Source organism: Vicugna pacos, chromosome 9, assembly GCF_048564905.1.
Source record: "Vicugna pacos chromosome 9, VicPac4, whole genome shotgun sequence".
Taxonomy (NCBI): Eukaryota; Metazoa; Chordata; class Mammalia; order Artiodactyla; family Camelidae; genus Vicugna; species Vicugna pacos.
This window is the reverse complement of record NC_132995.1, coordinates 49,666,497-49,686,112: the sequence shown is the minus strand read 5'-3', so window position 1 is coordinate 49,686,112 and position 19,616 is coordinate 49,666,497. Positions and strand designations below refer to the sequence as shown.

The following is a 19,616-nucleotide window of genomic DNA, read 5'->3' as shown; positions in this document are numbered from 1 at the left end:
CCGCTCTTGCCTCCTCCCATTGGTCCGGAGTACCAGTCAATTTCCCATTTGGGCCTGACGTCACAAGTGCTATAAAACTCAGCAATTGCTTTAAACTCTTCTTGCTGGATCAGAGGCTTTAAAATCTTTTTTTCATCTTCGAGCTGTAGCTCGGGCTGCTCGTCGGCTCGGCCTCCCCCCTTTTGCTCTCCGCCTCGCCTTTCCCCAGGACTTCGCTATTTTGCTTTAAAAAAAAAAAAGGCAAGAAAGAACTCAACTCCCCCCTCCCTTTCCTCCAGCCGGGCTGCACCTCTGTCTTGCACTTTGCACGGAGGGAGGAAGAGCGCGAGGGAGAGAGAGAGGAAAGAAAAAAATAAAAAGAGCCAGGCAGAAGAGGAGGCGAGAAGCATGAAGTGTTAACTCCCCCGTGCCAAGGCCCGGACAGCCGCCCGCCGCGCCTCCAGCCCCGAGCGGCCGCCGCGCGCGCCCCGCCTGCAGCCCGGGCCGACGAGGCGAGCCCTCCTTATGCAAAGCGCTCAGCGGAGCGGCGAGCGGGGGACGCCGCGCACCGGGTCGGGCTCCTCCGGCTTCTCCGCCGCCGCCACCGCAGCCCGCGGAGGACCTTCCCGAGCCTGAAGCCGCCGGCTCGGCGCGCTAGCAGGCGAGCAGGCGAGGAGGGGCCGGGGCGAGCGAGCGAGCACATTGGCGTGAGCAGGGGGGAGGGAGGGCGGGCGCGGGGGGCGCGGGCAGGGCGGGGGTGTGTGTGCGCGCTCGGAGGTTTCGGGCCAGCCACCGCCGCGCGAGCTAGAAGCGCCCCAGCCCGGCAAGCTGGCTCACCCGCTGGCCACCCAGCACAGCCCGCTGGCCCCTCTCCTGCAGCCCATTTGGCGGAGCGGCGGCGGCGGCGGCGGCGGCAGGAGAATGGCATCAGAACTGGCAATGAGCAACTCCGACCTGCCCACCAGTCCCCTGGCCATGGAATATGTTAATGACTTCGATCTGATGAAGTTTGAAGTGAAAAAGGAACCGGTGGAGACCGACCGCATCATCAGCCAGTGCGGCCGTCTCATCGCCGGGGGCTCGCTGTCCTCCACCCCCATGAGCACGCCGTGCAGCTCGGTGCCCCCTTCCCCCAGCTTCTCGGCGCCCAGCCCGGGCTCGGGCAGCGAGCAGAAGGCGCACCTGGAAGACTACTACTGGATGACCGGCTACCCGCAGCAGCTGAACCCCGAGGCGCTGGGCTTCAGCCCCGAGGACGCGGTCGAGGCGCTCATCAGCAACAGCCACCAGCTCCAGGGCGGCTTCGATGGCTACGCGCGCGGAGCGCAGCAGCTGGCCTCGGCGGCCGGGGCCGGCGCCGGCGCCTCCCTGGGCGGCAGCGGCGAGGAGATGGGCCCCGCCGCCGCCGTGGTGTCCGCCGTGATCGCCGCGGCCGCGGCGCAGAGCGGCGCGGGGCCGCACTACCACCACCACCACCACCACCACGCCGCCGGCCACCACCACCACCCGACGGCCGGCGCGCCCGGCGCCGCGGGCAGCGCGTCCGCCTCGGCCGGTGGCGCGGGCGGCGCGGGCGGCGGCGGCCCGGCCAGCGCCGGGGGCGGCGGCGGCGGCGGCGGCGGCGGAGGCGGCGGGGGCGCGGCGGGGGCGGGGGGCGCCCTGCACCCGCACCACGCCGCCGGCGGCCTGCACTTCGACGACCGCTTCTCCGATGAGCAGCTGGTGACCATGTCGGTGCGCGAGCTGAACCGGCAGCTGCGCGGGGTCAGCAAGGAGGAGGTGATCCGGCTGAAGCAGAAGAGGCGGACCCTGAAAAACCGCGGCTATGCCCAGTCCTGCCGCTTCAAGAGGGTGCAGCAGAGGCACGTCCTGGAGTCCGAGAAGAACCAGCTGCTGCAGCAGGTCGACCACCTCAAGCAGGAGATCTCCAGGCTGGTGCGCGAGAGGGACGCGTACAAGGAGAAATACGAGAAGTTGGTGAGCAGCGGCTTCCGAGAAAACGGTTCGAGCAGCGACAACCCGTCCTCTCCCGAGTTTTTCATGTGAGTCTGACACGCGATCCCAGCTAGCCACCTTGATAAGTGCTCCGTGGGGGTCCGACTCGGGTGTGGGCTTGCCAATTCCAGAGCCTTGCTCGCCACCACCTCGCCCCCTCCCATACCGAGCTTGCCCCCCCGTTGCCCCCCGCACGCGCACACAGACACACAGACACACACAGATACACACACACACACACACACGCACGCACACCCTGCTCCGAGTTGGTGGTGGTGGCGGCGGCTGTTTTTAAGTTGGGGAGGGGCTGGTTGTCTGGCTCATGGATTGCCAATCTGAAATTCTCCATAACTCGCTCGCTTTTTTTTAACACACACACCCCCCCCAACACACACACTTGCACAATGTTCAAAGATCTCAGCAGAGTTCCTCATGCTCACCTTTGATGCCTGCATCATTCACGTATTTTTTTCTTCTTCAGTTCATGAGCTGGTATTCATTTTCTGTGTGTGTGTTTTATTTTGTTTGGATTTTTTTTAATTTGACTTTTTTGGAGCTTGCTGTGTTGCCTTTTTTTTCCCCCACCCTCCATCCTCACTCCTTCTCCACCCATCTTCTCTGAGATAAAAGAAAAAAAAAAGCTAAGTTTTTTTTCCTCCTCCTGAGTTCTTCATATGAGATTGAGCTTGCAAAGGAAAAAAAATGTGAAATGTTATAGACTTGCAGCGTGCTGAGTTCCATCGGGTTTTTTAGCATTGTTATGCTAAAATAGAGAAAAAAAAAAAAACCTCATGAACCTGCCACAATCAAGCCTGCATCAACCTTCTGGGTGTGACTTATAAGTTTGGCCTTATGATGCCAAATCTGAGAGTTTAGTCTGCCATTAAAAAACTCATTCTCATCTCATGCATTATTATGCTTGCTACTTTGTCTTAGCAACAATGAACTATAACTGTTTCAAAGACTTTATGGAAAAGAGACATTATATTAATAAAAAAAAAAGCCTGCATGCTGGACATGTATGGTATAATTATTTTTTCTTTTTTTTTTTTCCTTTTGGCTTGGAAATGGACGTTCGAAGACTTATGGCATGGCTTTCATACTTTTGTTTTATTGCCTCATGACTTTCTTGAGTTGAGAACAAAAAAAGTGCAACCTTAGAGCCTTCTTCCCATGAAAGTTTGCATCTGCTCCAAAACTGCTTTGAGTTACTCAGAACTTCAGCCTCCCATTGTAAATGCACTGAGGGCATTCCTTGTCAAAGATGCCAGAATGGGTTAAAAATTTAACATGGCAAACATTAAAGAACTCTGAATGTTTTCTTTTTAATAAGAATGACACCCCATTTGGGGGACTAAAATTGTGCTGTTGCCGAAAGCAGTCTAAAATTTATTTTTGAAAAAAAATCTGCCCCGTTATTTTTGGTTTGTTTTATTTTTTTTTAATTTTTTTAATTTTTTTTTGGCGCTTTTGGTCATTGTCAAATGTGGAATGCTATGGGTTTCTAGTATATAATTTAATTCTAGTTTTTATAATCTGTTAGCCCAGTTAAAATGTATGCTACAGATAAAGGAATGTTATAGATAAATTTGAAAGAGTTAGGTCTGTTTAGCTGTAGATTTTTTAAAAGATTGATGCACTAAATTGTTTACTGTTGTGATGTTAAGGGGGGGTAGAGTTTGCAAGGGGACTGTTTAAAAAAAAGTAGCTTATACAGCATGTGCTTGCAACTTAAATATAAGTTGGGTATGTGTAGTCTTTGCTATACCACTGACTGTATTGAAAACCAAAGTATTAAGAGGGGAAACACCCCTGTTTATATCTGTAGGGGTATTTTACATTCAAAATGTATGTTTTTTTTTTCAAAATTAAAGTATTTGGGACTGAATTGCACTAAGATATAACCTGCAAGCATATAATACAAAAAAAATTTGCAAAACTGTTTAGAACGCTAATAAAATTTATGCAGTTATAAAAATGGCATTACTGCACAGTTTTAAGATAATGCAGATTTTTTTACAGTTGTATTGTGGTGCAGAACTGGATTTTCTGTAACTTAAAAAAAAATCCACAGTTTTAAAGGCAATAATCAGTAAATGTTATTTTCAGGGACTGACATCCTGTCTTTAAAAACAAAATGAAAAGTAAATCTTACCACAATAAATATAAAAAAATCTTGTCAGTTACTTTTCTTTTACATATTTTGCTGTGCAAAATTGTTTTATATCTTGAGTTACTAACTAACCACGCGTGATGTTCCTATGTGCTTTTCTTTCATTTTCAATTCTGGTTATATCAAGAGAAAGAATAATCTACAATAATAAACTGCATTTTTTTTTTGATTCTGTACTCAGTTTCTTAGTGTACAGTTTAACTGGGCCCAACACTGCATTAGACGTGTAAAAGGCATCCTTTTCTCCAGAGGAAGGATTAATGGAGGAGTAGGAAGGCCATCATTCAGAGTGAAACAGAGGCTGTTTTGTGAAGCAGGAGGCCAGTCCCTTCTAATAATTAGGAATATTTAAGAGAAATGTCAATTACAACCTCTCCAAATCCTCTGCACCCCTCCCAAAGTTTTCAGTTTTCAAATAAGTTGAGACATCATTGCCCTAGTGAAAACAAACAAAAATCCCAACCAGGGAAGAGCAAGGCCTTCTCAGCACCGCCCTGCGTTTCTGACCCCTCTGCTCGCCCATCTAGAGAGAAATGAGCCGGGCACCTAAGGCTTTGGCGGAGGGGGCTTGGGCACATATGCATTGTGTGGTAAAGATAAACAGTTCTTGCCTTTTGGCTAGAATTGATTATTTTTCCTTCTCCCTTACACGCCATGATTTTCCTGTTAGCAAGGCCTGACAAGATTTCACATCAACGCTTTGGACAAATCAAAATTGTTTTTTTTTTTTTTTTTTAACTTCGAAGGTCATTTGTCTTAAGTAGGAAAAAGAAAAATCCACCTCTCACAGGAATCCAAGTATGTATCTGGGTTTAAACTGTGTTCTTCAATGCTATTTCCCTCTGAATATTTAGCGGAGAGCTTGTCCACGTAGACAAGTTGGTAATGATTTCTGATCACCTTAGCTCCTGAAATATACGCAAAAAATAATGCTTGGTTGGAATAACAGCTGTGCTTTGATTTATTGGCATTTACCCCAACACGGGCTGTGTGTGGGGGCTGACTTAAAAGATCACTTGGAAAGTCTTGAGCTACCTTCAGTAACAGCATTGACCTATTTTAAAATGACACAAATTCGTGCAACTAATGTTACAAATTCACGCAGTTTGCATTCTTAGTCAGCTTCCCTTAGGACGTGAATAGAATGTTAGACAAAGCCAACGCTGTTTTGAAAATACAGCCAAACACGATGACTTTTGTTTTATTTTCTGTTCAAAAAAAAAAAAAGATAATATTGCAACTCTGAACGAAGGCCTGATTTTGAGGAAAACAGGTTGTGCTTGGCGCTGATGAGTTCTGGCCAGGGTATCAGCCTTCCTTCCCTTTTTCACAGACCACGAAGACAGTGGATACCCACTGCATTTTGACCTTGGTCTCTGTGCCAGCTTGGAGAGGGCCCCTGAATCCACACTTTATTTTGCTTTAACAAAAGTTTTCATAGTAAATCTATGTCCATGTGCCTGAAGTTAGCTGCTGTTCTCTGCTTGAGAGATCTTTTTTTTTTTTTTCCCTTTGGTCTGATCCCAACTAAGAGATATGCAGTCTACCCCTGAAGAAGCAGAAATGCTCAGCATCCGATGAAAGATTTTAAGCAAACACATTCTCAAAATAAAAGTGACATTCAGAATGGAGTTATTGCAGTTAGCTCATGAGGAATGCCACTTGGGAGAAAAAAAACTGTGCTGCAACAATTAAGCATTTTGATAGGATCTTACAAGGCAGCTCAATACAATAAGCAGGTTTTGTCCCCAAATATTAGAAAGCCAAGTAGAGAGGTGTTAGCAAAAATAGGGTTTTGGTAGCTGGTTTTAAGAGGTTAACTCCTAATGAAAGGTGTTTTTAGGAACAACAATTACTAAAAACTTTGACAGGTAATGAGAGTGGTGAATATATATATATATATATATATATATATATATTTTTTTTTTTACAAAGAAATCCTAAATCCTGCCTAAGTGCCCTTATTGCAAATAAGTGTCTAAATTAAAAAAAAAATCATGTAAGGAAATCTAATTTTATTTTTACACTGCATTTGAGTCTTTGTCTAAATAGTGTTAAAATTCCTTTCATTCCAAATACGGAACTGAGCCCACTCACAAGTTGGAGCCATCAGTGGGATTCACTACATTTGGAAGCCCCAGCAGCGTGTGCTTAATCAGTGCATTCACAGAATGAAATTTATGTGAAATTTATGTGAGAACTGTACATTTAAATTAGTATTATTATTGTTAATAACAATAATAATAATTATCTACAGTCATGTAAAACACCTTGCCCAGGACTACTGTTGAGTTTCCTTTTTAAAAACTAAATGATTGTGTTTGAGATGCAGGCTATTAAATATGTAACTTCCATACAAATTAACTGTACCTCCTGTCTGAGGGTCCTAGGTGCAGGCCCATAGTAAGGCAGACTAATGCTTCTGACCTTACGATGCGCCAAACCAAATAAATGCAATTGTTTTCAACCTGTAATATTGCTTTTAAAAATCCACTGAAATTTAAAAAATTTGTATGAAGGGAAGTGTCCCAGAAGGTAACAGCTAGCATTTTTAAAGCATTCGTAGGCATGCATCCTCTAAATAGTACTTCTTCATGCTTCATTGTTTCTCTGGCAGATAATTTTACTAAGAGGAAAAAAATCTTTGACTCCCCCTCCCCAAGCAGATGCCATGGGCAGAAGCCTTAGCAGAGCCAAGCACCCTGGTTTTCTCTTGGGCCCTGGATAGTACTGTATTTATCAGTGATGTCAAACGTGGTCATTTATCAGACAAAGCCGTAAATGAAACCAGTGTTAGTTACGTACCCCTACTCCTCCGTGTGCTTTTTTTTTCCTTCTCCTCTGCTCTCAGGCATCCACAAAATCACCTCCCATGTTTCCTTTTTTTCAAAAACCATGTAATAATTTCTTACAATGTATCTGACACAGTAATAGATTGATATCAACCAGGCAGAGATTGCACTTCCTGATCGCAGTGAGGAAAGGATGTCTAGATGTCATATCTATCTGCCTCAGTGCCCCAACCGCCTGGGCTCCTTCAAGACAGGCCGTTTAATGAGAAATGCTCTGTTTATTACCGAATGCATGATTCTAACGCCCTGATCTTTTCTGCCTTGTGCCTTTACCCCAGTAGTTTTTATTTAGTAACATCAATTCGAGCTACTTTGGTTCTGAAGTAGGAACTTCCCTGGCCAGACCACCAGGTTTAAGGTGAAACTCAGCGAACACTGTGCAAATGGTAGCCACCCTTGCAAACATGGGCCACCGCTGTCTCAGTAGCCAAATTTCCGGCATGTCTGGGGCTAACGTGATTGAAGTGGCCTCGGACACATTCAAAGTTTCCTGAGTTGGGTAGTTGGAAGGTTTTTGTTGTTGTCTTTGTTTTTGGTTTAGGCCAACTTCCGTATTCACACACTCTGGGCTTTATAAAATGTCCTCCCCCGTATTCTAGGCCAATCAATATATTTAAAACCTGCTTGCCACACAGGTATCTGTATTTTTTGCCTGTCGGTAGTTAAAGACTAACTGAGACAGGTTGGGAGACTAAGATATGTGAGTGACAACCTTCAGCCAGCTGGTTTCTGTGCCAGTGAAACACACAGCCAAGCTCTGGGGCCTGCCTTCTTACATAAACATTTGCTAAGAGAGGCTAGGAAGCTGGATTCTCCTGCCTTAGACCGATGATCTGCAAGGCTCCCCACTGCGATTTTACTTCATTTGATTAAAAAAAAAATTGTCCCTTTTCTTTGAAAAAATGTCTTAGTTTTTTTTTTAGGGAAGATCTGTCTACCTTAGGGAGGCTCCGCTTTTCACCAATTCTGATTATTCCTCAGCATATTGGGTGAATAATTCAGTCAGTGCCTTCCTCGTTGTTGAGAGGAAGATAAGAGAAACCTAAAGTTCGTTCTCACTCTTGGCCCAGCCTGAACATTTAAAAGATGCCCCAAGTCCAAGGCTGGGCAGACAGGAGCCATCAGGGAGGTGGTCCAGCACCCAGCCCTCCGAATCCGGATGTGTTTGTTTATTTTTGCACTTGTTTAAAAACAGAGCAGGAGCTGTCACCCACCTTCTGATAACACAGCTTTTCTCACTTTTGAGATCAGTCTTCAAAAATCGAGACATCAAACAGCCCCAGAAAAGGGGAATTCTCTCCAAGCCTGGCTCTACCCTGACTGGTGAACAAACCCAGCTCTGTGTAGCATTTTTTTTTCCTCTAGCGGGGGTAGGGAACAGGGTGAGAGAATTTCAGTCTCCCAGACTGTCTCATGATTGTCAGAGCATAAAGAAGTATGGTCCTGCAACAATGTGAGAACATCTTTACCCTTTAGAGAGGGACAAAACAGAAAACAAAGCAAATCAAATTGCTCGGTGTGAAGGCGTAGCAAAACCCCGGGCTCTCTGTTCCCTGTGCCATCCGTGGGAGGTGAGAAATGAGGGAAGCCAGAGAGAACAGTGAGGAAGACTTCGAAGGCGAGAGGCACCCAGGGTCTGCGTTTGCCAGGTGCAAACCAGGTTCAGCTGTCTGCTTCTTTCCTATCTGTTCACATGTGTTTCGTTTCTGAAAACGATTTTAGAAATCGAACCCAAATTAAGAGAGCCGGGGATATTGTTCATGCCTTAACTTTGGGGCATTTATAAATATATTGATCTGTAATTTTACAGTGGTGACATTTGGGACCATTTGGCCATGGTATGCCAATATTTCTACGGTCACCGCAAGAGGTTTTACAGCATCGTGGCAATTTTTATTGTTTAAATTTGAAAGCCCTTTGTGTGTTTTCCATAAGTTTGCCCCCGTATAACAAGACTGACAGAGAAAGAACACCTCAATAGCGCACAGAAATCAGATCTTTATATGACTGTGCATCAGAGTTGGACAGTTTCAAGAAATTCACAAAATACATTTTCCACAGAGAGGCTATGATCGGAATGCATTTTTTTTCTACCCAGATCATAATCATCTGCTAAGCACCTCTTCCCTATTCAACAAAATTCATTTTCTTTTCCTTTCTTTTTGTTAAATAAAAATTTTTTCCTATAATTAGGATTTTGGATTGCAAAATCACATTCCTCCCCTCTCCACAGATTCTTGGATCTTTAGTTACGATTAGAAAGGGGCATTAATTCAAGAAGGGAGGATGAGGGTGGGGGTGTCTGTGGAGGTTTGGGGGGGAGGGGGAGGGGAGGAAATAGTTCTGTGTTCACCCCCCACACCCGCTTGGCCCCTGCCCAGGCCAGGCCTGGGTGTGAGCTGCACACTGGGGATTTGGATTCTGAATTTATTCTAAATATTCTGATCACCAATCTTGAGTGTTTCCAAGCTAAGATTCCAAAGAACGGCTTTTCCTTGTGGTTGGTTCTTTTCGATTAGGGAATAGGAGAGGCCCTGTAACCTTATAGAACTGGGGAAGGAGGAGGAAAAATCGCTATCCTGAGAGAATCCCCTAAAAGGATGGCTGTGAAGGGAATCCTGGGCTGAAAATCTGCACAGCAGTGCAGCGTTCCTTTTGGCAACCAAAATTTGCCCTGGTTCTATGTGCCCTCATCCATTCTGGAAACCTGTAGAAGTGGGTTTCTGGTCTCCTTTGGGGGCACGAGGGTGGGAGGGGGCTGGTTCCCCAGAAGGACAGCAGGCCTGAGGATCCTGGAACAATAGGCAATCCCAAACTAGGCCTGGGAGGGAGGAAAGGAGAGCAGAGCAGGTAGCGGGACTCATGCTGGGGCTGGGGGAGTATTACTAACAGAGGCCAACCTTGGCTTATGACCCCCAGTTGACAGGGGTCAACTCTAGGTCATTCCCAGGGCCCTGACTTCCCACCAGGAAGGCTCTGTTTACAGGTTGATTGACAAGTCGTTGACAGACCCAGAGATCCCCATGATTCTTAAAAACAACATCAATGTACTTAGCTCCAGGGCTTCAGCCCTTTTCCACCTGGCCCCAGCCCATCCCAGTATGTTCGCCATAATTTTTGGCACCTCTATCCCCCACCCCATGCCTCATCACCCAGGGCCATCAGAGAGACTCAGAAGTCACTGCTCTTGGACCAGAAGGCAGTCACATAAGCTGAGGCCTCGGACCCACTAAGTCGCTCCTGCTCCAGTTCCGGTGCGAAGGCAGGAATGCGAAGAAGTGCTGGAAGGTGGCTCTGGAATGTTCAGCGCTGGCTGGAGCTTCTGGTCCAAGGGCCTTGAAGCCTGGAACGGAGGATATGAAGGCAGGGAGGATGCTGAGGTCGTCCGCTGTCCCGTCTCCTGGTTTTCCCGGGCCCACCCCTTCCGCCTACACTTTCTCTGCGGGGCCCATTCACTTTGGGCATCTCTGCGCCTGCCAGGTGCGCTCCTGGCTACTCGCAGCAAGTGCAGAACAGGAGGCCGGGACCTCGGGGGCGGGTCCAGGTGGTTGCCCGGGGCCGCGGGAAGTCCCGGGTGCCCCGGGCCCACGGCTGCTCCTCCGGGAGGCCCGCAAGCTCCGGACGCCGGCCAGGCAGCTCCCCTCCCCTCCGAGATGCCCAAGCCGCTACCGGCAGCCGCTCCCAGCGCGCCCCAGGGCCCCGCGCGCTCCAGCAGGGAACTCGGATTTGTACTGGAATTTGGTTTAAGTTTTCCAAGAGGACTGCCCTGGCCGTCGTGGAGCTCTCGGAACTTGAAAACTACCTGCTTGGCTGCGCCCCGCCCCAAGTGGGCTCCTGGAGGGAGGGAGCGGGACTCAGCCCTAAAAGGCTGCGCCCCTCACCTTGGGATCCCCACCTCACCCTCGAGCTGCCCCAGGCACCTTCTGGAACTAAGATCGTCAGCTCCAGGTCACTCGATTTTTTTACTCTCTTAATTGTCCAGCCCATTTTCCTGATCTATTCACTCCTCCCCCCGCACCTCCCCGCCCCCCCCCCGCACTCTGATTGGAGACTGGGTGAAAGAGGAAAAAAGAGGAAAGAAGGAACTCCAGAGAGCATGTTTTAAAATCTTTCCAGAAATCTCGATAAGGTTGGGGTTTTTCCTTGATAGAGTTTGATGCTTATTGTAAAGGAAAGCCGCTCAGGCAAACTTTATTAGGATTTCGCCCACAGCTCCAGCGCGAGGGGGGTGCTTGCATTCGCAGATTTAACACAGCCAGAGCCAAATCTCAGGCAGGCAAGAACTGTCTAAAGAGGGCAAACTTTAAAACGACGCATTTCAGAAAGGAGCCCTTCCTTGTGGGGCTTTTTTCTTACAGGGCCCCTCAGTTTTTTAGATCCTTGTAGGTGAAATAGTTAGGCAAGAATCATTGCACCTTCTTAAATAATTCTCCTTTTCCCCTTTTTCTCTTAGGGAAGGATTCATTAATGTGCAGATAAATGTGTTGAAAGTAAAACTGTGATCTCAGCATCTGAGATACTTTCACACCACCAGATTCCACAAAAATCCTTTTTGATTGCATGGGAGGGGGCTTGGTAACCACCCTAACATTAAATCTGTTAAAAGGTGATATTCAAGTCTTTCTGTTTTCAGGTAATGAATCCAACATATTGTTTCATCTGCCATTTATCTATCTATCAGTTTATCTATCTATTTATTTATTTATGGAACTCTTTAAAGTAACACATTGTAGAGGGGGAAGCTATTAAAAGGTAAATCCGCAGTTTCCACAATATGACGTAAAAATGATCACGCGACGGAGTTCTTCAGCCTGCTCTCCATGTTGGTAGGCGTGAGCTGAACCTAACCTGAATCATCTGTCTTAGAATCATCTTCCCATAAAAACGTGGCCAGACTTAGCGTGACTCCGGGCAGCGCCGAGACGCACCCTGACCGTCTACCATGTCCTCGGGTGTATGGTCCATGTTGATTCCCTGCACTGTACCGGTGATGAGACCTTTTAAAATCTTCCTTGGAATATCGCTGCACATGCCTATGCTATTTAAAAAAATATTATTTAACCGTTAGGTAAATAGATCCCAGTGTTAGAGACTTTGTGCTGGCAGACGCCTGGCTTGAACTACACCATCATGGTCCAGCTCAAAAATCTCCTCTCCCACTCCCACATGAGACCCCCTGGCCCCTACCACGCTTCCCCAGTGACCAGTCTGGGTGAAGGTAATGAGAACAGAGAAACAGCAGTGGCTTTTGGACTCTATTCAGGTGTGCAAACAGAATCTCTCTCTCCCTCACTTGTGAAAGTAAATGTCTTGATAGCAGGATGGGTTCCCCAGGTGGCCAGAGGATGGAGGTCATCTTGAGGAAAATGACACCAGTGATCTAAAAAGAACATCTACTTTATGAGAGTTCAGGCAGGATGCCAAATATCACATTTAACGAGGCCCGATTCTTTTTCTCCAAAAATAACAGAGACTATCAATGAGATGGTCAGGAAGGCAAAGGGGCGTTTTTGCAAAGTCTCCGTTCAATTATTGCTTTGTAATATTTTTCTAAAATTGAAAAATGCCTCACAAGTATATGATCTCATGTAAATATTCCTTACAGAAGCTCAACATATGTTTGCAGTACCCCAAAGAAATTACAAAAATATTTCCTCCATGATCTCTTAAGCTTTTAAACTCTATTCACTTGCATTTCTAAAAGAATCTGTTGTTTCTAAAGATTAAAAAAAAGTAAGTTTATACGGGAAGTTTTCTTGTTTTTTTGGAGGTTAGCCATTTGAACTTCAAATGGAGAACAATTCGTATCACAGATAACACTTCCAGGTTTTATAATTTCAGAATGTTTCTTGTTCCTTCTTTCTTTTTTTGGCAGAGAAATAATGTATTTGGCAAAAGATTAGCGTATATTGTGACATGAAGAAGAGTAGTTTGTGCCACAAGATTTTAAAAGCATTTCTAACATGAAATGTGGGTGAAAGCGCATAGTGTATTTGGGGCAGTTCTGACAAATATGAGTACAGATTTGTTTATCTGAGTGTTTTAATGCGTAGTCAGACCACTTAGATAAAGGGCATTGGAAAAAATTAGAGAGTTAAGCTAAGTGAAAATCTAAGAAAGATTCTATGTCAGTCACAGCAGCCTGCAGATCTCAGCAGGTGTATGCGTAGAATATTTGTTCACACCAACTGTAAAGTAATTTAAATAAAAGTGTCGCGTATCAAAGAAAAATAACTGAATCTTCATGTTGGGAAAAAAATTAGATTGACTTGCTAGTTTATCACAATTATTGTACACAGATTTGCTGTAACCATGTTGAATTTTTAAATTAGATTTTAAATATATTTTGACAATCTGAACTTGTATCGTGTGGCTAACTATAGGGAGAGATGACAGGTTTGCTTTGTTATTAAACTGCTGTCTGGAAAATATTGGACTCGGTACAGTAAATGATAATTATTTTGCCACTTACATTAGTACAGCTAATAGCAATAAGGGTTTTTTGAACCATAGAAAGCTAACTACTTTGAATTACTGTGCTTTGTTATTCACTGTGAAGCAAAGACTTTTTTTTTTAAAGCAACCTCATTTTCATATTACCGTTCTAAGCATTCCCTGCTACTAATTTAAACAGAAAGGAAGTTAATAAATAAAAGGGCGGTACCCAAATGGTTCTATTTGTTAAGAGAACATTTGCAATTAAGGTCAGCAGTGGCAGCAGAAGAGCCCAGGGCAGTGGAGGAGGAGGGGGGAAGATGGAAGAGAAATGTGCCCTAGGAAAGAGCCGGGGAAATCTGGACCAGTTTGGTTCTCTGAGGGATGCGCAGTTTGTGAACCCTTGAGTCACGCATCAGAGACTATCCATGTTCTCCTGCCCGTGACCCCGGGATCACTTGGTCTTCCAAACTGAGGGCAGCTTCAAAGCTGATCCAGGCTGCTGGGCCAGTGGGTATCTCTATCTCAGCTTCCTGGGGGCCGCAGCAATAGTGGGAAAAGGTGACCCAGCCTCCCATGCCGTTCTCTTCCATGTGAACCCTTCCTCGGGCAGGGCGGAGGCCAGGATGCCAAAGCAAGTAGAACTGAATCCCTATTCTTTTGGTCTCATTCTGCCCTTTTCATAGCTAGGTAGGCTGTCTTTAGCATACTGTCCTTAGAAAACCCCCTTCATGGTTATTAACAAGCCTTTGTTTATTTTAATATATTTACTAAATCAGGTATCCAAGGGAATCCTCTACATCAGTGATGTGAACAAATCCTGTTGCCTGAAGTCAAAGAGGTACATCTTGATTTCTGATTTGCATGTGCTTGTTTTAGTGCATTTTCCATGAGGGAGAAAGCAAGCAAGCAAGGAATGCTGCTCATTCTTGAGGTGTGAAAATCTCCTGCGTTAGTTTTTGTACGTGGGTTTCCCGTGTGCATAAATGGTGATTCTAGGGGCTGCAGAGAAGGGTACAGTGTATGGGAGACCAGCATGCATGCAATTCTGTATTGATTTCATTCCGTAGGTGTGGTGGATAGAGTACTAATCCTGTTTGAGTAGATCTCAGATCTTCAGCCTCAACCAGCGTGAATCTGTTGCCACACAAAGAGCTAGCTAGTCTTTCTTCTTGAATGTCAGACAGTTTGGGTGAATCTGTACAACCAGCATCCACGGTCCTTGGCCAGCTTTACTTGGACATCAGAGACACATTCCAAATTCACAGAATCTTATAATTCACTCTGTATTCACATTTGGAGGATCTAATGCAATTTCAAAGCACATTATGTCCCCTCTTCTGTGTCCAAATGTGACTTTGGAGCCACTCCCCATTTTAAAAATAGGCAGAAGGTGGGTAGGAGGCAGAAATCTGATTTTTACCTACTTCAAAAAAAATGAAATTAAGCTATTTAAATGGGTTTTCAATTGCAAGCATCTCAGTGTGAATTTAATTATGATTCCTTTTTGTTTAGAGAGCTAGACCAACACTCTTACACCAACAATTATTAGTGTCATCGTTTTATGTATTCGTGTTACCTCATATTGGCTAATGGAATGAAGCTTGATTTGGTTTTTTTTGTATTAAATTTGCTTGCTGAGAAATTTGCATGAAATACAGCTTTTGGTTTCTAGACAAACTAAGGAGGGGGGCAAATTGCTACTTTTTGCAGAGGAGACTCTTTAAGAATCCACTGAATTGAGGGTCTTGGAAAACAGAACCTTATTTTCCCGCACTGTTCAAAAATGGTATCTGATTACTTACTTTCACACGCTGTGATTAGGGGAGTCTTTGAATAACTGGACTGTGAATATTTAACATGATTTCTTTCCTAGCCTTATACAAAATTAACATTTTCTGTAATAGTTCTCTTACATAGACTCTAACTCAGCGTGCGCCTTTGGGATTAATTTGTGTGTCCTCGTGTATGCATGCAGGAGCAACACTTTATTCCTTACTTTTCTATTCCTTTCTTTTATCCCTGATTTTATAATTGCAGTTTGAAAGCCTTCTATTAAATAGGATGATTTGGGCCCACTGGCAGATTTTGCTGCACTGAAACCATCCATTTCGAGCAAAGAGTTAATGAACTTTTTAAGGCAAGGTTCACACGGGTCTTGACCCCCCTGGTAATATTTCATATGAGGTTACTGGTGGGAGAGAAATCAAATTTCAGCTGCGAACATGATTGACAGGTGAGAGCAAGGAAGTGAAAGGCATTTGGCCAGATGGGGAATTTGGGAAGGAGGACAATTCCTCAAAGTTACTCTGTGATATTAGATATTATAAGCTGAGATATGAAAAGTCCAATACTTGATCCCTTTGGGAGAGTTACTTAGTTTATTTTCAGAAAGTCACTTTGGTTAAGAGATTTCAATCCTGGAAGCCAAAGACGGGGACCCACTACCTTTCTGCTCTCTTGCTAATTTCAACTACATACAACTACAACTTCGTGGTTTATTTCTGGCAATTTTCTAGGCTAGGGTGTGAAAATGAAATCACAAGCCATTTGGGGAGGCATTTAATTACCTTTTATTTATTCTCAGAAACGCAGTCTGAATTACACTGCGGTTCTTGGGCACATCAGAACAGTCATCCTAAGTGTGATCACAAAAAGATTAAATTCTCTATTTCTGTTACATCCCCTGATCCCGACTAACACTTTCCAACAGCGCATGTTACAGCTTACAATATGCAAGTCTTCCCAAGCGCGTGCTTTACTGAGGTTGTGCCTTCTAACCTGACAATCCACAGAGCCAACGACCCCACACTGCTATCTGATGCAGATTTCTCCATGGTAGCATCCCTGGGGAAGGTGTGATATTAGCATCATCCCCGTGGAAACAAATGATGATGTGGCTTGACCCTAAGATGGAGGGGTGGTTTTGGAATTCACCTTAGAGGCTATCTCTTAGGGTGAATTGTCAAAAGGAGATAACACAACAGCCCATGGTTTGCACCAAAGGTGAAAGTAGGCCTTTGATACATGCTCTTTCATCCCGTGTGCTGAAACACTCATTTCAGAAGGTGGTGGTGGACCTTAGCCTGCTGATATGTGTGCTCTGCCCATTACAGATGTTCCTGATATTGGCTAAGACCCATCCGGATGCAACCAAGCCTTACAGAGCTGCCTCGGGGCAGGGCAGGTGGGATCCGTACACAGGGGGAGGCCTGTTTGTAGCTCTCCTGTCACCTAGGGGAGCTTTCCTGATGGAACTTATATAAACAGCACTTCTCTGGTTCTAAGTCCCCATCAGTGTTTTTTTTTTTTTCTTTTACCCCTAGTCTTAAATTAGCTGAGTGGACATGTTTTATTCTGACTGTATCTATGCTGACGTGAACTCAAACAAATGAAAGAAAGGCTTTACTATGTTATGAACTGAAATAGAAACAGAAAACATGGTAAAAGGACTCAGAAATCTTGTTAATATTTTGTATAACTTGTCGTCCCACGTTGCCCGTAATCATCCAGAAATAAAATGCAAGCATGGTTTCCCGATGCCCAGTGTCAACGTGGGTGCCTTAGTACAGCTGTTTCATTCAAACACAGAATTAAAGATGTCGTGGCCGTGCTTCCCTTGCAGAGATCATCAAAATATTTGAACAAAAGTGGTGAATCAGGTGTTCTCATGCAAATGACATGTGAAAACATAGACTGTAAGTTTGAATTTCTTGGTGCCTCCATTCGAGAACAGTGGGTGGTCTTGTCTCTGTCTTCACTGCAGACCCCTCAAGGCTTCTAAATACTCAGTTTTTAGAGTAACTGCCCCATCCTGGAAGACAGCAAGGAGTAGAGTGCTGTCTGGCATGCAGATTTGGAGAGCGGACCAATCCATCACAAGTTCCATGAGTATGTCTTAACCAAATTACATCACTGTATGTGTTGGCACTGAGAAAATAAGGGAAAATAATTCTGCTTAAAGTGTTTTATTACTGGGACTTACCTAATTGCTGTTGTTGTGTGTTTATTTAGAGTCTGCTCCCACCCAACCAAACCCCCTTTCCATACAAGGCTGCCTACTGTTTCCTTTCCGTGGGCACTGGTCCACTACTGAGCGGATTTCATCAATTAATTATAGCAGAGCAGGTACTGGGCAACTGGTTGAATGGTGCCATATGAAATCACATTGTATTTTCAGTTAACTTTAGGACGCTCTTGAAGGGGCTGCCTTACAGAAAGAAACGTTATGCATTTGGGGGAAAAAAAGGAGGAAGGAATTTTTGTACAAGTACAGCACTCGTTACTTAAAACAAAATGATGCTTCTGTAAAGAGCTTTCGTTCTAAAAGCACACTCTCAGGCACCTGCCAAAATCTCAGATTTACTGCTGCCGTTCACAGATGCCAATGTTGAAACTCCCTTCGCCTGCCGCGTGCTGTCTTTGATTTCCCCGATCCAAATATTACTGTAAAGTTGTTGTTTCATGTCTGCATTTTTTTTTCTTTTTTTGCTTTTCCTGGCACCTAATGAAATTATCAGCAATAAATGAGCTACGCAGAAGGGTTGGTTGGTTTTGCCTTTTTTTTTTTTTTTGTCTCCTTTTTTGCAGTATTTGGAAAACGCTGGGATGAGGGTAAGCCAGTGGGAAAATTCTGAGTGCCTCTCTTTCCAGCGTCTACAGGAAATATAATAAAGATATTAGCATTTATAAAATTTCAGATGGGAACTAATGCCGAATTGGAGGTGGGGGAGAGGAAGTTTCAGGCTTTGTGAGTGGGAAAATCTAACCAGCTGTGGGAATTACAGGTGTCACTGGAGACCACACCGCAGTGACCTCCAGTTGAAGCTGCTGGAAGATATTAACACCTAATTAGCAGGACAGGGGCGCATCCTACACCTTCATCACTGGTGAGGTGAGAATAAGAAAAAAAAAAAACAGAGAGAAAGGGAGTTTGTTTTCCCCGGTCCCTCAGCAAGCATCTAATAACGTGTTGTCCACATGCAGCAAGTGACAATTTCTTTTTAGTCATTTCAATCCATTGAAAAGCACAGTAAGTTCATTTGCTAGCAGGTAGGCAGTGGAGGTGAGGCTTGAATTGATCTGAAATTGACCCTGAGGTCATGCCTCCTTTAAATTGGGTTCTACAGAAAAAGTTTCTTTTCTTCTTCCCTGGCTCCTGCCAGCAGCCAAGCTGAGTCTTGAGTCTGGGGGTTTGCAATTGTTTAAAGGGATTCTGACACCAAGGTTGAACCCCTCACCCCAGCTTTAATCAAAATGGAAACCTTTTATTACCAATGGTAGTTAATTAAAAGGCTTGAGTCTATACTGTGATGCTGTGCCTCTGGCTTGTTTATATTTTAAAACGAGGTTCGTTCCTAGTGTACAGGCAAAGGAGGGTGGGGAGCTGACGTGGGGTCTCTTACTAGGCTGAACATTTTGAATAGGAAAATAGTATTTTATGTTTCATTTTAATATTTCTCTTATTTCACTCCTCTCTCTCTCCCTAATGGAGCCATTAAAATCCTCTCAAGTTCTTTCAAAAAATCTTAGGGTGTAGCACACGATACGTCTGATGGTGTTGGTTTTCCCGCACTGCTTTTCAGAAGGCCAGGTGAGGGTGACCAAGAGAGATCAGAAATTTCTTCCCTCTATTTGACCTTTTTGACCCGTATTGGGTCTCATTCTTTGCTTCTTCTTGCAGTTCTATCCTGATGCTCAATGACTGTTTTGTTTGTGACTCAGTGGCCCCAGACTTTTAATTTTTTATTTTTTCTCCTTCTCTTCTTTTAAAGCCCGGAAGCAGCTTCTCACCATTGCAGAGTAGAAGCAGTAGTGCTTGTGCTTTAATAGGCGTGTTTACAGAGCTGAGCCTGGGTTTCCCCTTTCAGGGAAGGAGCAGCAGTTTGGGACGAGATCAGGATTTCTGTAAACCTCGGGGCTGCTTTGTGGCCCAGGGTTGAGGGCTCCCAGCTGCCCTCCTCTCAGCAGCCGCTGGAAAGTCACCACACGTGCGAGGCCCCTTGGCGTCACGTTCTTTCCCTGGACACGGGGACTTCCCACCTGCTCTGTGTTCTGCTAATCCCCTGGAGCCTTGCAAACCAGAACTTGCATAACTGCTGCTCTCAAACTCTCCCTCGGCTTAGTTGTTGGTGGTAAAATTGTTAGTAAAGATGGGATGCTAAACACTCTAGCCTCCAAGA

At 45.1% G+C, this 19,616-nt stretch overlaps 1 protein-coding gene across 3 annotated transcripts in view; it reads left to right on the top strand.

Annotated features, from left to right (window-relative positions):
- The first annotated feature begins 99 nt into the window (after positions 1 to 99).
- MAF (MAF bZIP transcription factor) overlaps positions 100 to 19,616 on the top strand; it is a 343,813-nt gene continuing 324,296 nt past the window's right edge. The window contains exons 1-3 of one of the 3 annotated variants that reach the window (XM_072967784.1): positions 100 to 2,021; positions 14,214 to 14,275; positions 16,551 to 17,977. In XM_072967784.1, the coding sequence (XP_072823885.1) occupies positions 901 to 2,021; positions 14,214 to 14,247 (1,155 nt within the window). In that variant the 5' untranslated portion in view covers positions 100 to 900 and the 3' untranslated portion in view covers positions 14,248 to 14,275; positions 16,551 to 17,977. Of the gene's footprint in view, positions 2,022 to 14,213; positions 14,276 to 16,550; positions 17,978 to 19,616 lie in introns of those variants that run through there. The other 2 variants (XM_072967785.1, XM_072967786.1) reach the window with 2 other exon arrangements.